The sequence below is a fragment of the Ceratotherium simum genome, chromosome 4, assembly GCF_057802395.1.
Source record: "Ceratotherium simum simum isolate JZ-2026a chromosome 4, ASM5780239v1, whole genome shotgun sequence".
Lineage (NCBI taxonomy): Eukaryota > Metazoa > Chordata > Mammalia > Perissodactyla > Rhinocerotidae > Ceratotherium > Ceratotherium simum.
In genome coordinates, this window is record NC_141903.1 from 46,442,440 (window position 1) to 46,456,115 (window position 13,676).

General features: G+C 40.0%; 1 protein-coding gene across 1 annotated transcript in view; it reads right to left on the reverse strand.

Moving 5' to 3' along the window:
* CCDC192 (coiled-coil domain containing 192) overlaps window positions 1-13,676 on the reverse strand; it is a 158,992-nt gene that overhangs the window by 51,508 nt on the left and 93,808 nt on the right. The window contains exon 5 of the mRNA XM_087430270.1: window positions 8,016-8,148. Within this exon, the coding sequence (XP_087286396.1) occupies window positions 8,016-8,148 (133 nt within the window). The remainder of the gene's footprint in view (window positions 1-8,015; window positions 8,149-13,676) is intronic.

Genomic DNA, 13,676 nt, shown 5'->3' on the forward strand with positions numbered 1-13,676 from the left:
GTCTATATCTAATATATATATATATATATATAAAACACTATTGCACTGGCTAGAAATAAATCCTGTGCTTTCAAACAGAAGGCACCCATTTGGCCAGCAGAATCTTGTCTGTGCATCCTTTTAAAATTTGATTTGATGAGCTCAAGCCCTCCAAAAGTATCCACTCATTGCTGCAAATTTATTCACATGACCAATGTAGCTCTTCTCTAACTTTAACCTCCTGTCAGGAAACATTGCGTCATTAAATAAAATAATACTGAGGTTTCTGGGAACACAGGCGGTAACATCATTCCCTTTTTTACTTCGGCAACAAGAGGTTTGTACCAGTAACAACTGTACCAGTATTGACAGCTGGCTGACAAGTGTTTGCAACCTCAAATTCTCCCAATTCTGCTTTTGTTGAGAAGTAAATGTCCATCTACCAATGTTTGACAAAGGAGCGCTCACGACTGCTCTGCAAATTTCCTAGAAAGAAGCATTTCTTCTCAGCTCTAGTCCAGGTTATTTAACAGCATTCCCAAACAGCACATGCTCCTCTGGCGATCAGAGCAGTCTCCATGGTTAAGTAGGAAACTTTTGAAATTGATCAAGCTCCAATTCCCATGTGCCTTGCCTGGCATTTAGCTGGTGCTTGCCCTTTCATTCAACCTCTCTGGATACAGAAGCCAGGAGACTTTTTTTGAAAACCATTCCTAAGGGATGGACAGAAAGAAGGGAATACCATTTCCTGATAATAGTGTAATTCCAAAATTAGTCTTACAAACAAAGGAGGGAGGGGACTTTGACATCATTGAATTCCCACAGCTGGTATAGCTAGCAAATACTGGACCCCAACCAAAAATTTCAGAAAGGATCTTCTTACCCTTTGTTACTTATAAAATAAATAGATTTCCAGACCTTTTGCAAAGGAAGGGCCTAGATGTGCAGTTTGAAAATAATAGGGAGAGAAAGAAGATAAATTGAGTACTTTCCTGACAAGATAAAACTGATTTTCACCTCATGGCTGTCTTCTCCAAGTTTATAAGGTTTACCTAAAATAGATTAAAGGGGACAGCAAGAAGTATTTTTTTGTCTTCTATCTAGAAAGTTTCCCCATATTCTTTTATCTGATAACATTTCTTAGCCCTTGACCTCTGGCACATGACCGAGGTGTGGTCCACGATAGCACCTCATTACCTTGGCCACAGCAATTGATCCACCAGTAAGGTTGTAATACAAGTAGCATCAACCAAATTCCTTCCCTGAGATTTCTGTATTGATTCTGTGAGAAAGAAGTTCTGTTCCCTGGAGTTGGGTATAAATTAAGTTTCTTCGGTTGTAAGTATTATAAGCCAATTTTGACTACTTTAAGCAAAAAAACAGTTTATTGGAAGGACATAACTCACAGCGTTGAAGGAAAGCTTACAACCACACCTCGTGAAGGCAGCCTTAGGGATATAGATATCAAAAACTAGCAGACTATTTCTTCAGCTGCCAGGGCCCAACCTCCAGGACGAATCAACTCTAGTCTTTTTCTGTCCTCCTTCACTCAACTCAGCTCAAGATTCAAGTTCCCCATAATTCTCCCCTACCCCCCACCAAAAAAGAAAAGATTCAATTTCCTGAAAAAGAGCAAGTGTGACTGGCTCAGCTAGTCATAAACCTTCTCCTGGGTCAAGGGGGAAAGGGACACCCTGACTGATAGTCTGACAGGCCTACAGAGAATGGGAGAGTACTTCCCCAGAGGAAAATCATGCTTCTGCTACTGAAAGAAGAGGGAAGTGGTTCTGAGCCGAAAGAAACAGATGTTCACTATAGACTGTTAAGCCAGGGCAGCCAGGAGCCTCTTTCCTGGTCTGTGGCTGCAAGAGCTCAGATGAGGCCAACAGCAAAGAGGAGCCAAATAAGCAGTCCAGAAACCTGTGCCTCCACCTTCTTGCCAGCCTCAGGAGCTAGTAAATTTCTTCTCCGCTTAAACTAGTTTCATTTTGGTTTCTGTCACTTGCAACCAACAAAGTGCTGATCAATGCCTAGTTTTCACATGAGTGATTTTTAGGCCCTGAGGTCTCTGGAACGTTCTACTGAAAATTAAAACCATCCTAAATTTGTACATATTGAATAAGTAACATTTCTTGGAATCTTCGTGCAATAAATCCCTAAGCTTTGTAGGGACTTCTGGAGTAGTTGCTTATCTTTGAGGGAACTTCTGAAGTCAGTGAGAAGACTCTGGCTTTGGGGTACAGTGGCTCCATTTGGGGAAGACTTCAGTGGACAAAGGAAGAGATAAACCAACAGGCACTCTCTGAATGATGCCTAGAGATTATAAAGATAAATATAAGCTCTTTCTATGAGAGACACACTAAAATTCCTTCGGGACTTGTGATACTTAGAAAGCACACCTTGAAATTTTCACTCCTGTGCTCTCTCGTTTCCCCTATTGATAATTGCTGGAGTTTATTGGTTTAAATATAAGATATCCCACCTTGGATTAGTTTCTGTATCTGAGCGTTCAGTAGGAGTGCTTAAAAGAAAACACTTTTCTGCAAAAGTTGGGATAATAATGTTGTTTGGGGGTGGGGAATCTCCACCTTTTTTCCCCCCTAAATTCTTATCACTTTCTGTCAAAGCAACGACATCTTTGGCAGGAGTCGGGAAGTACAGGTGGCCCATTTGTGCTTTGACCAAATATCAGACTGAGCCCTGTGCAGTCTGATGACATGGGTGGTGAACAATGCTTTTTGTCAAAGTCCCAGCAGGTGAAACTGTGAGATCCCACGGCCTTCCTTGCTACTTTCTTAGAAAACTCTAGATAGACTGGCAACATAAATCTCTGTGTTCGGTGGTGAGAAAAGGTTGTGCGTAGAACTATTGGTCAAGTAATTGGTTCCTAATCTGGAGATTAGCTGGGTTGAGAGAAAGAAGAAGAAGAGAGGTTGGCAGTGTTCAAAAAGCCCAGACACAAATGGACAACGATTCAAGACTAGCCTTCCTCCAATAAATATTGACACGACCTCTCTCCAAATGCTTGGAATTCTACCAAGTCAAGATTTTCTTTAGGCCCAAAGCACTCATGAAAATACACTTACACTTGACAGGGCGTTAGTCATTACATCTTAGTGAGGATTGTTTTTAATCACTGTTTTGGGGTTTTTTTTCCTAATTGAAATAAAATTCACATAACATGAAAATCACCATGTTAATCATTTTAAAGTGTACAATTCAGTGGTTTTACTATATTAACAATGTTGTGCAATCATTGTCACTATCTAATTCCAGAATATTTTCATCACCCTCAAATCTCTGTTTTCCTAACACCTAGTTGTAATAGGAGCTTTGATCCTGAGGAAGTTTGTAGGAGGAGAGATAAAAAGGAGAGACTGTTTGAGCTGAGTGCCTTTGGGTGGACATCATGATAAAAGACACTCTTTACAATGTTGATTAGAGTTTTACCCTGGGATGTTGACAAAGAGATATGTCTCCTGACTTTCTTAAGAATATAGGACAGCAGTAGTCTGATTCTTAAAATCAATGGGATAGTGTTTAAAAGCAGTTTTGTGTCACTGACAATCACTGAAATGTCAATCTTGTTACAAGCCTCCCTCAAAAGTGTGGCCGGCTCTATTCAGACATTGAGTCCTGGATAAGCTAGCCCTGGATGCACCTGAACTACCAAGGAGTATCTTCCTAATGGGAGTAAAACCAAGAGATGACTTAAAGTTGATATGGCTTTCACTGGGCCAATGGGAAGTTGCATGTGGGAGCTAGATACTTTATTTGGTATGCCAGATGTGCATATTAAGAGAAAAGAATTAAATGAAAAAAAAAATCCAGAAGAGTGCATTCCCTTTGTGTGCTACTTTGAAATCCATAAACCAAGCCCCCCATGTTCTGATCAAAGATAGGACTTTCATCATAGCAAGCGACTTAATGCTCATGCGCCACCAACAGGACTTAGTCAATAAGGTCTTTTGCAAAGTAGCTTTGTCCTCCTAAGACAAAGGAAGCAAAGATTGTTTTGAAATTTATCCTTAGGTTTCTGCATACTAAGGTTTACCAAAAGGTGGACTCAAGCTCTGAAAGAATACAACAGGCATTTCACTGAATTCTGCTAGTAAATAAAGCTGCAAGCACTTCAGGTGCAGGCTGTGGAAATGATGGAAGGAATCTGCCTTGGGCTGTGATTATATGCACAAAGTAAAATCAACAAACAGCACTCGGGCTGTAGGGCTGTAAGCAAGTTTCCTGCTGTGCGAGTTTTATAATAAAGACGTTTTTCTTTTCAGTTGAATTTTCCATTGACTTAAATCATTTATTTCCTCAGAGGCAATTTAAGTACGTAGCCAATGAAATAGTTTACTGTGTTTTACATAAAAAAATTAAAAAGTTTGATAGTTCACTGTTTCATCAGTTTGAGTATGCTTAAAAGTATTCCTGACATTCCGAAACATCCCTCTGTTCAGAAGAGCTGAATGGCAACCGAATATATGTAGACTTACTTAGCAAATGAAACAAACAAGGAAAAAAATTGCACATTTGGGTAAAAAGAAATTCTAATTTATTTGGAAATACCTCATTAATCTGTTTGTTGGAACTGTATGCATCAGTTTGTAACCATAATAGAGAAGTAGCTTTATGTTAATCCAGGTAACATGTCACTTAGAATTAACACTTTTTTCCCTTTTTGCAATTTCACTTGTTATAATAAGGCAGGCCTGTAGAGTAGGCAACCATGATGTCACTTGATGGAGGCTGGAAGGGGACTCCTTTTCCAAAGTGGTTCACTTTCCGTCTATTATGAGGTCTGAAATTATACCATTGGACATTTATTCTTTGGATCATGGTGATCTCTCTTTCATCAAGAAGAATCTACTTAAAAAATGCAAATATTCATGGATGGGTGACTCATTAAGCATTATCTTATCTTTTAACTTGACCATTAGCTAAGAGTGTATTGGACACGCTGGTTTAGTCCTTCACTCTTTCTTTCCAGAAATATGCTATCCCTTCCTTTAAGGAAGTGCTTTTCTCCCAGTCCAGGCCTGTGCTTCTGGTGGGAGCTACCAGTCAGAACATTCTCCTTCCCTACTCTCATTTCTCTCTACCCTGCCACCCAGTGGTGGGTACATGACCAGAGTTTGTCCAAAGATGGCTGGCCAGCTCTGGCCACAAGGATTGATTCATGTCCCCAGATGGGTACCCAACCCAAGCCACAACAGAGTTCTTTCTTGTACTTTTTCTAACTGGAGCTGGTGGGAAAATGCTTTCTTTCCTCTCTGGAGGACAGATAAGGAGGGCAGCCCATAGCTGCTTTTGGTCATTCTCTTCTGACATCCTGCTTGAGAGAACGAAGACTCAATGCAGAGAGAAGCAGAGATGAGACATACAGAGTGTCCTGGTGGTATCTGAGACTCTGCATCCATTGGACTCTGAGGCATGCCCTGTCTTAGTTTGTTTACACTTAGCCAATAAATCACCCTTTCTCTTTAAGCTATTATGACTGGGGCATCTGTCATTTGCAAACAGAGGTCTGAGAACTGAAAACAAACATTTTATAAAAAGACACAGGATAACTAGAGAAAGGGTGGTGTTCTGGTCCAGGAATGTGTGTGGGAGGTGAGTCAACCCTACTTGTTCTGTAGTTAAATGGGGGTCATTGTGTGTTAAACTTATTGACAACTTTTCAGACTTTACTTTCAAGTGAGTTGAGAAGTAGGGCAAGGTGACCGAAGTCTCTGAGAATGAGAGGTAATATTATTCTGTGGCCACAACGGCCTTGACAATCTCCAGGGTTATTGAATTCAGGGTGAGGCTGCATGGGACCGATGGGAAAGTAAAAATGTACAAATATTTGATTTAAGATGTTAGAAACTAAATCAGTTCACTGATTTAGTTTCTCCACAAAGTAAGAGAAGCAACTTGTAGGTGCAAAACTGAGTCCCTGTTTTCATCCACAATCAGCCGTGGAATATTTGGCTTTATTTAAATTTATATCTGTTCATAACACATTCGAATTTATTTTTCTGTACTATAGTTTATTTTTTTTTAAACAGAAATATAGAGAAAAATGGGCTAAGAAGATAAGGTGGGATTTAGTTTTCTGCCCTCCCCCAAATCATTAGAGTCCTGGTACCTCAGCATTATTTTAATTTTGACCTATCAAAATATCAAAGGGTCAAAATTGTCATTAGACAGAAAATGATATTTTTGTCAAAAATGGGTAATGAGAATTAGATACCTTGCAATAATATCTTTTTTCACTAGATTTAAGATACAGTTGAGAAGTTGAGAGCTTCTCTCAAGTGAGCTGGAGAACTTTCTCCAGTGTGCTCTACAATCGTTATCAGCTTCCTATTATGCAACCAATTTGAAATCTGGCTGTGATGCCTTAGAACAAAGACCTTTACGTGGATAATATTCTCTAAAGGATTTTATTTTTTTAGGTTTCATGGTGGTAAAAGCGAATTCATAAACTGTCTTTATGTCGTTCATTTGAAAGAGAAAAACAAATTGACCTTCGCATATGTTTCAAGGTGACTGTGGTACTTGCCATTTCAACCCTGGGAAAGTGCTATTCAAAATTGAAAAATAAAACCAAACTCATATTAAAAGCTTCATCGTGTGGTTGGGGTGCTGGGAGTGTCTCACTTTCTGAAGCCACCACATCGCCTACTTCCTCCTCCTCCATTTATTTCCAGGTTCCTCCTCTTTTTCCAAAATTATTTATGAGTAATAAAGGAAGCCAGAGTAAGAACAATGGCATGTTCCTGGATTTACAAGAGTGTCACACATCAAAGGAAGACATTTATTCCAGGGAACCACAGTTTTGCAAGAGATCCGCCAGGCAGAATGAGGTTCAATATCGCTGCTGCATAGCAGCGAAATAGCCTTCCTGTATCAGAGCTGTGACAGGCATCCGGGTGCAGGGTAGGCTGTTGGCTGGAGGCTGACTGCCCAGGTGTTGCTTGCACACGTCTAACTTGGGGCAAGGTAATCAACATCTCTAAGCCTCTGCTTATTCTTGTGGAATCCATAAATGTACTTATTTCAGAAGTTATTCTAAGAATTTACTCTAAGAATTAAATACACGTAAAGTGCTTAGCAAAATGTCTGGCACACAGTATTAAATGTTAACTTGTATAATTGCTAATGATGGCAATCTGAGGATTTTTTTTCTTCCAATGTGTGTTTATAGTCTCTTAGTAGGAGAAAATTTTTTTTTTTGGTGAGGAAGATTTGCCTTGAGCTAACATCTGTTGCCAATCCTCCTCTTTTTGCTGAGGAAGATTGGCCCTAGGCTAACATCCATGCCCATCTTCCTCTACTTGATATGGGACGCCTGTCACAGCATGGCTTGATAAGTGGTGCATAGGGCCGCGCCCGGGATCTGAACCTGCGAACCCCAGGCTGCCAAAGCAGAGCGTGCAAACTCAACCACTATGCCACCGGGCTGGCCTCTGGAGAAGAATTTTTAAAAAATCCAAACCAAACTGGCTATTAAAATTTTTCTGAACCACCCAAATTTCATCCCCAGCTAGCCTTCCCTACTTATTTCTGGCTCATTTGCCTATTGCCTATTGCCTAAAACTCTAATTTCTTCCCTTCCCTGAGCCTGTCTTAGCCTGCAAGCCTATCTATACTTTTAGACAAGTTCCTCTCCTCACCCCACTTCGGAGTCCCATCCCTAGGGGCTTCAGGTCTTTCTTCTTAGGCCCTGCCCTGCCCTCACTGCCACTCAGTTTGTGTAAGGACATTTATCAGATCTATTTCAGTCTGGCTCTTCGGCTTCAGAGACTTTCCTTTAAGGAACTGCTTATTCATTCTCTGTCTTTCTTACGGTGAAAGTGAACCCAGCCTGGAGTGAGCAGTTTGTGTGCTGTCTCTATTCATGCGGAATGGAGGTCAGGCCAGGCCAGCGGGCTACTGGGCCAGTATGCTGCCTGGCATTGTGGCCTTGCTTTTTGCTTTGTTGACAATAAAACTACATATATCACCCAGGACGATGGGCCAGTGTGCTACTGTCACGTGGTAATACTGACCTCTAGGGGCTGGCTTTCCTTCACATAGAGCCTTTATCTTCTCATTGAGTTCCAGGACTGTGATGGCAGCCTCTTGCTTAGCTGTTGCCAAATCAGTTTGTAGCTTTTTCAGTTTCCTTTTGTGCTTTAGTTTCTTGAAAACATAAGAGTTTCCGTCACTAGAGACAGAGGCATCAAAGGAATAAAAAGAACTAATGATGTCTGAACAAACATAGCCTTTGAAGCCAGCCTTAAACGAAATGCTCCCTGTTTATCTAGATTGAGCCCTGTTTGAGGTCTGTGCAACTGAGTGCATGTGCTCCTGTTAGAGCATTGGAATCCCCAATAATGAAAGCCCACTCTTCATCATAGTATCTTTTACCCTCTTGAAGGGTTTCTATCCGGATCTGAACCTGGTGTTTTGGTTGCTTATAATAGAGGCGATTAGAGAAGAACTCTAGTTGCCAATTGGCATTTTACCACTGAGATGCTAATGCATAAAAGTATCTGCTTTTTTTTCCCATTCTGCAAGTAGACTCACATGAAATAGTCAGAGCTTTGATTTGGTGTCATTTTTCACCCTAACACCATAATGTTTTGAGTTCAAATAAACGCTAAAGGGTGTGATGCTCTCGTGGAATGCGGATGTTTGCAGATATTTACTATGGTACCTATATAGGGAAGGTGGTCAGGAGTAAGAATGGTTTGCAAGCAATAGAGGCCAGGAATTCCTTGCTGTAAAATAATCTGATTGCTTTCTTTGAAAGAACTATATTAGGAAGTTGTTACATGTTGAGAGTAAGGTTCATGTTGAGACTTTATGACTAGAAAGCCTCTTTTATGTATTTAAAAATGGATTTAATTTGTCAAAATTGGATTTATCTGCTACTATGGAGAAGCTGAGGTGAAAAGCGCTGATTTGCACTTTTGTGTTGCTGCATTTCCACTAAAGAGTTCACCTTGCCAGGTCTTTGTGGGCTGATAATTAGAAAGTCTGGGAAATAAATGACTAACATTTCTTATCAGACATAAATCTCCAGATAGGGAAAGGAATGGTTTTTGCTCACCGGGGAAGAGAGTGTTCCCTGGTCTTTGAAAGGAGTACACTCAGGCAGCAGGGAATCACTCTGTTCTTTGAGAGTAAAGCCAATAAAATCAGTTTATCAAAGATGGAATTAGATAGACACAGACCTCCCATTTTAGAGACAGCTTGTCTTCCAGTTCCAAGGCAGGAAGATCAGGACTTTACAAAAGCTTAATTAATGGCATACACATGACTACAAAAGAATGGGTTATTCAAAGAAGAATGGTAGTCGTGGAACTTCTTTAAAGAGAGTTGGAGGGGTAGAATTTGGCAGAGTTCACCCAGCATGATCTAGGCGAGAGGTGCCCTGAGTCACAGGCTGGTGCCTACTCTATGCAGCAGTTCTACTAGAGTGGTAGTTACTATTCACATACTCATTTCATCCTTGTACTAATTATGCAGCATCTCTTTGGTGTCAGGCACTGTGCTGGCCGGCTGCTGAAACATCAATACTGATAAGGTCTCTGCCTCATGCCACTAAAACCTTCTAACTAACTTTCTTCCTCTGAGTCTCTATTTATCAAAACCCTTCACAGTTTGGCCTGTCATGCAGATTAGTTCAGGGAGAGACTGAGCTGATCAAGAAATCACGTGCCTGGGTATTTGATAGCTGTGTTTCTCATAGTAAATTATTAAGTTGGCTGCTAATCTATACCTCTCTCTCATAAGATGATTTGCATCAGCTTGTTCATGAGGACCTCATCTATCTCAGGCCTGTGGTGATAACACCTGTGAGGCCCTGTGTGGTCATCAATGACCTTTCCTGATGCTACTTCAAGACTGCTCTGTGCTCAGATTTTTCACACTTTCCTTTTACCACATAGAACTTTGGGGAAAGAAAGGGAGAGGAAGGGTGCAGAAATGAAAATTGAGCATATAGAGGGAATGAGGGAAAGAATGGCAAGACGGATGCAGAAGAGAGTGCTAATTAAAAGTATCAAAAAAGAACTGATAATGATATGCATGCTGAAGTGTTAGGGATTAGGTATACTGATGAATGAGATTTACACGGTTATGCATAAAAAAGTGAGACGAGATTACGGATGGACAGAGAAACAGATATGTGATAAATCCAAGATAGCAAAATGTTAATTGTAGTATATAGTTATTAAGTATATTGATATTTGCTATAAAATTATTGCAACTTATTTGTATGTTTGGAATTTTTCATAATAAAATATTGGGAGGAGAAAGAACTAAAGATTTAGTTTCCTTACAGTGCCCCTCCCTTAATTCTTAATGGATGGTATTCAAATTCTGAAATCATGTCACAACTCTTCATATGCAGATAAGTATTCTTCTAGAAACTTTTCTCAGAGTAGGCATTGATAGTAAATAAACAGAAGCGAAAAATAAATGCAACTGGTGAGAATTGATGGATGATCACTAGGATCTGGCATGGTGTCACCAAGAAAAAATCTTATTAAGCTACATTTCCTTTTTGACAGGATGACTTGATGGATAGCATGCAGGAACTCAGTGGAAAGACACAGTGCTTCTCAATATCAACTAAAAATTTCAATAAAAAACTTAACTCACTTTTTAAAAAAATCTAATTTCCAGACCACCTTTTTGTCTTTTTGTTATGGTGATTATATGTTCTTCCTTTTATTATTGTTATAATATTCGTGTATTTGCCTTATGATTTGAGAAAGAAACTGAGGGTATTTAGTTTGGAGAAGACAGCATACAGGGGAGTCATGTCAGTTGACTTTAGTTATCTAAGGGACTATTCCAGAGGAGAGGAAGTTGAGTCAAACAGTATTGTTCTAGAGATACCACGAGGAACAATGGGTAGAAAACACAAGAGGCAGATTTTGGCACAGCACGAGAAGGCACTCCACAACAATCAGATCTGCATCCATAGCAAGATAGGATGGGTCTTGGCAAAGGCCTCCTGCTCTGGGAATGATCAAGCAGAGACTGGATGAACATCTGCAGGCAGGCCCATAGTAACCCCCGGGATCTGGGTCAAGAGGTAATTGGAGGTCTGGCTTACCCCCAACTCTTTCCAGTTCTGGCTTCATCCAGATACCCCGCAACGCAGCACATGCATGAATGAACACTTCAGTCCTCATAGTCTCTAAGGTGGGTACAGTTGTCTGGGATAACTTAAGGGTAATTCTGGTATTTGTGAGATGTTGGATAAAAAGGCCAAGAAGGCCTGTAGGTTCCTTAGAATTCAAGGATAATGTGACTCAAAATGTATAAACTTCATTATTTAGCTATAAGCAAAGGGGAGGGGAAACATATTTAAACTAAAAATTGAATAAAGGACCTAGATTGTTTGCTTAAGGTTTCAGTTGGGACCTTTAGGTTATTCAGATAAATTTAAAAATAGTTTAACATCTTTGTCTTTTTTTTTCTTTCTTTTCTCCAGACAGAACTGCTGTATGCTATTAATTCATAGCTCTAACCAAGCCCTTTGGGCATTTCTAAAAATTCAATTTGCCAACATGTTTTTTATTAGTCATAGACATCAAATGGTTTCAGCAACGATAATATTTTCCTTTGCTTTTTTGGCATTCTCCAGCCAGGCAACCCAAGTGTTGTACTTGAATCTAATAGAGTCTGTTATGGTCTCCTTAGTAACTAGGAGCTCCCCTTGGTGATTACTGAGAGGATGGGAAGGCTTTATAGCTTGGAGGTAAATTCCTATTACCTTGCTCTTTTCCTACTTCTCCTACAGGGTGGACAGAAAGAGGAAACCATGTATTTGTTCAATGTTTTGAAAAGGAAATATCTATCTGTATCACATTGCTGAATAGCTTGCATTATACCAAGTAAATGGGAATTAGAAATAATCAGGGAACTATTTATAGAAGAGTTTCAACATAGAGTTGCCAGCGCTGTTTAAAATTTCTTGGTCTTTCCACACACTTTGAATCATGGCCTCAGATTCTAAGGCTTGGCTTTGTCAATTACGGGCCATGAGAAATTGCACTGGCACATGGCATCTCCGGGCCCTAAATCCTACTTCCTAGAGCTGGTGGGGATTAAATGGCATAACACACAACTGATAGTACCCAGTACTATGTTTGCAAGGTAGTAGATGTGTCTTTTTATTTTTGTCATTTTTTTCCTCGAAACATCAGGGAATCTCTCAACCCCCACTAAAACACCAAAGTATCTCTTCTAAAGATGTCTTTGTCACACTTTACAGAAACTAAAATTTGTACTTTTTTGAAAGCAAGACTTCTATCTTCTTTTTTTTCTTTCTCTTCCTCCTTCTCCTTCCCGTCTCCTCCTCCTCCTCCTCCTTTTGAATTAAGTTTTCTGCATAATTGCATTGATATCCTCCTCACTTTGTATGGGTAAACAAAACTTAATGTCCTGAAAACAGACAAGGAAATAACCTTGATCTAATCTCCTGCCAGAGCTGGCTCGATGCCTAGGCAAAGTAGGTGGCTGCCTACATGGAACGATGTGAGGCGCACTCTAGGGCCCTACCTCTTGCTTCCAGTGGCACCTCTGTCCTGGATCTGCCAGAGCATAGCTTCTTCCCACTTTGTCTGAAATCAGCCCACCTTCATTCACTTAGAGAGCATATATAATAAAGACAGGTTTTGTCTCCAGAGGGCCACTGATAAAATACTTGCTACCAAGGACATACAAGAGAATTTAGTTTGAATACAGAAGGTACAGGCAGATTTCTCCTTTCATTTCTCTTCTAATAGTCCATCTTTAATAATGAAACTAATAAAAGTGATAGCAGCAATTTGGATAGAAGTTGGCTTAAAAAAATCAATTTCACATCTTTTATTTTCTTTTATATTTATGTGCTATCCTCAGGTGAATATTTTAAAATTCCAGAGATGGCAAATGTGCCATGTATGTTTCTTGCTATTCCATGCAGGCTCTTGATTTGGGGATTCTTTTGCCCTGGGTTGCACACCTGGCTTCACAATCCTTAACCCACACTTCCAGCAGCCACCGCTCATTGATGAAACCTAATTGTCATCTATGTCAGTGTCTCCATTTTGTAGAGGGGAGAGCTGAGGCACCAGAGAACTTGAGTAGATCTAATCATGATCTTTCAGTAAGTAAGAAGCTAAATTGACTTGAACCAAGGTCTTTTGATTCCAGAGGCTGATTTTTCTTTTCAATGGTAACATCAGGCTTCACCAATCAATAGCACCATTAATTTGTTGAGTTACTTAAAGGTAACTTTTGATAGAGTGTGAGTGGCTCTAATTAGTAGAAGTAGAAAGACAATATAACAGACTTAATTATAAAAGAATAGCACTGAAGTGTGATGGCAAGGCGTTGATAGTATGGGTTGCCATGATATCTCTAGAGAACCTAGGAAATAAAGAAAAGATTTGATGATCCCAGCTAAGCACTATCTGTACCAGGTGTTGTTCTGAGCCCCCCTAGTGTCTCTCAGAGGATCCTGAATTGATCCTGATGATCGTGACCATTCTGTTGAGTCATCTGAAGTGACAAAGAGTGGATCAGATGAACCTTTCTTACAAAATGCCTTCAATGAAAGACAAATCACAAATGCAAAATGTAGTTTAGTCTTGTTTCATTTAATAAACTCACGGGAGGACTAGTTAATACACAAATGCTTTGGCCATATCACAACCTTGATCAAG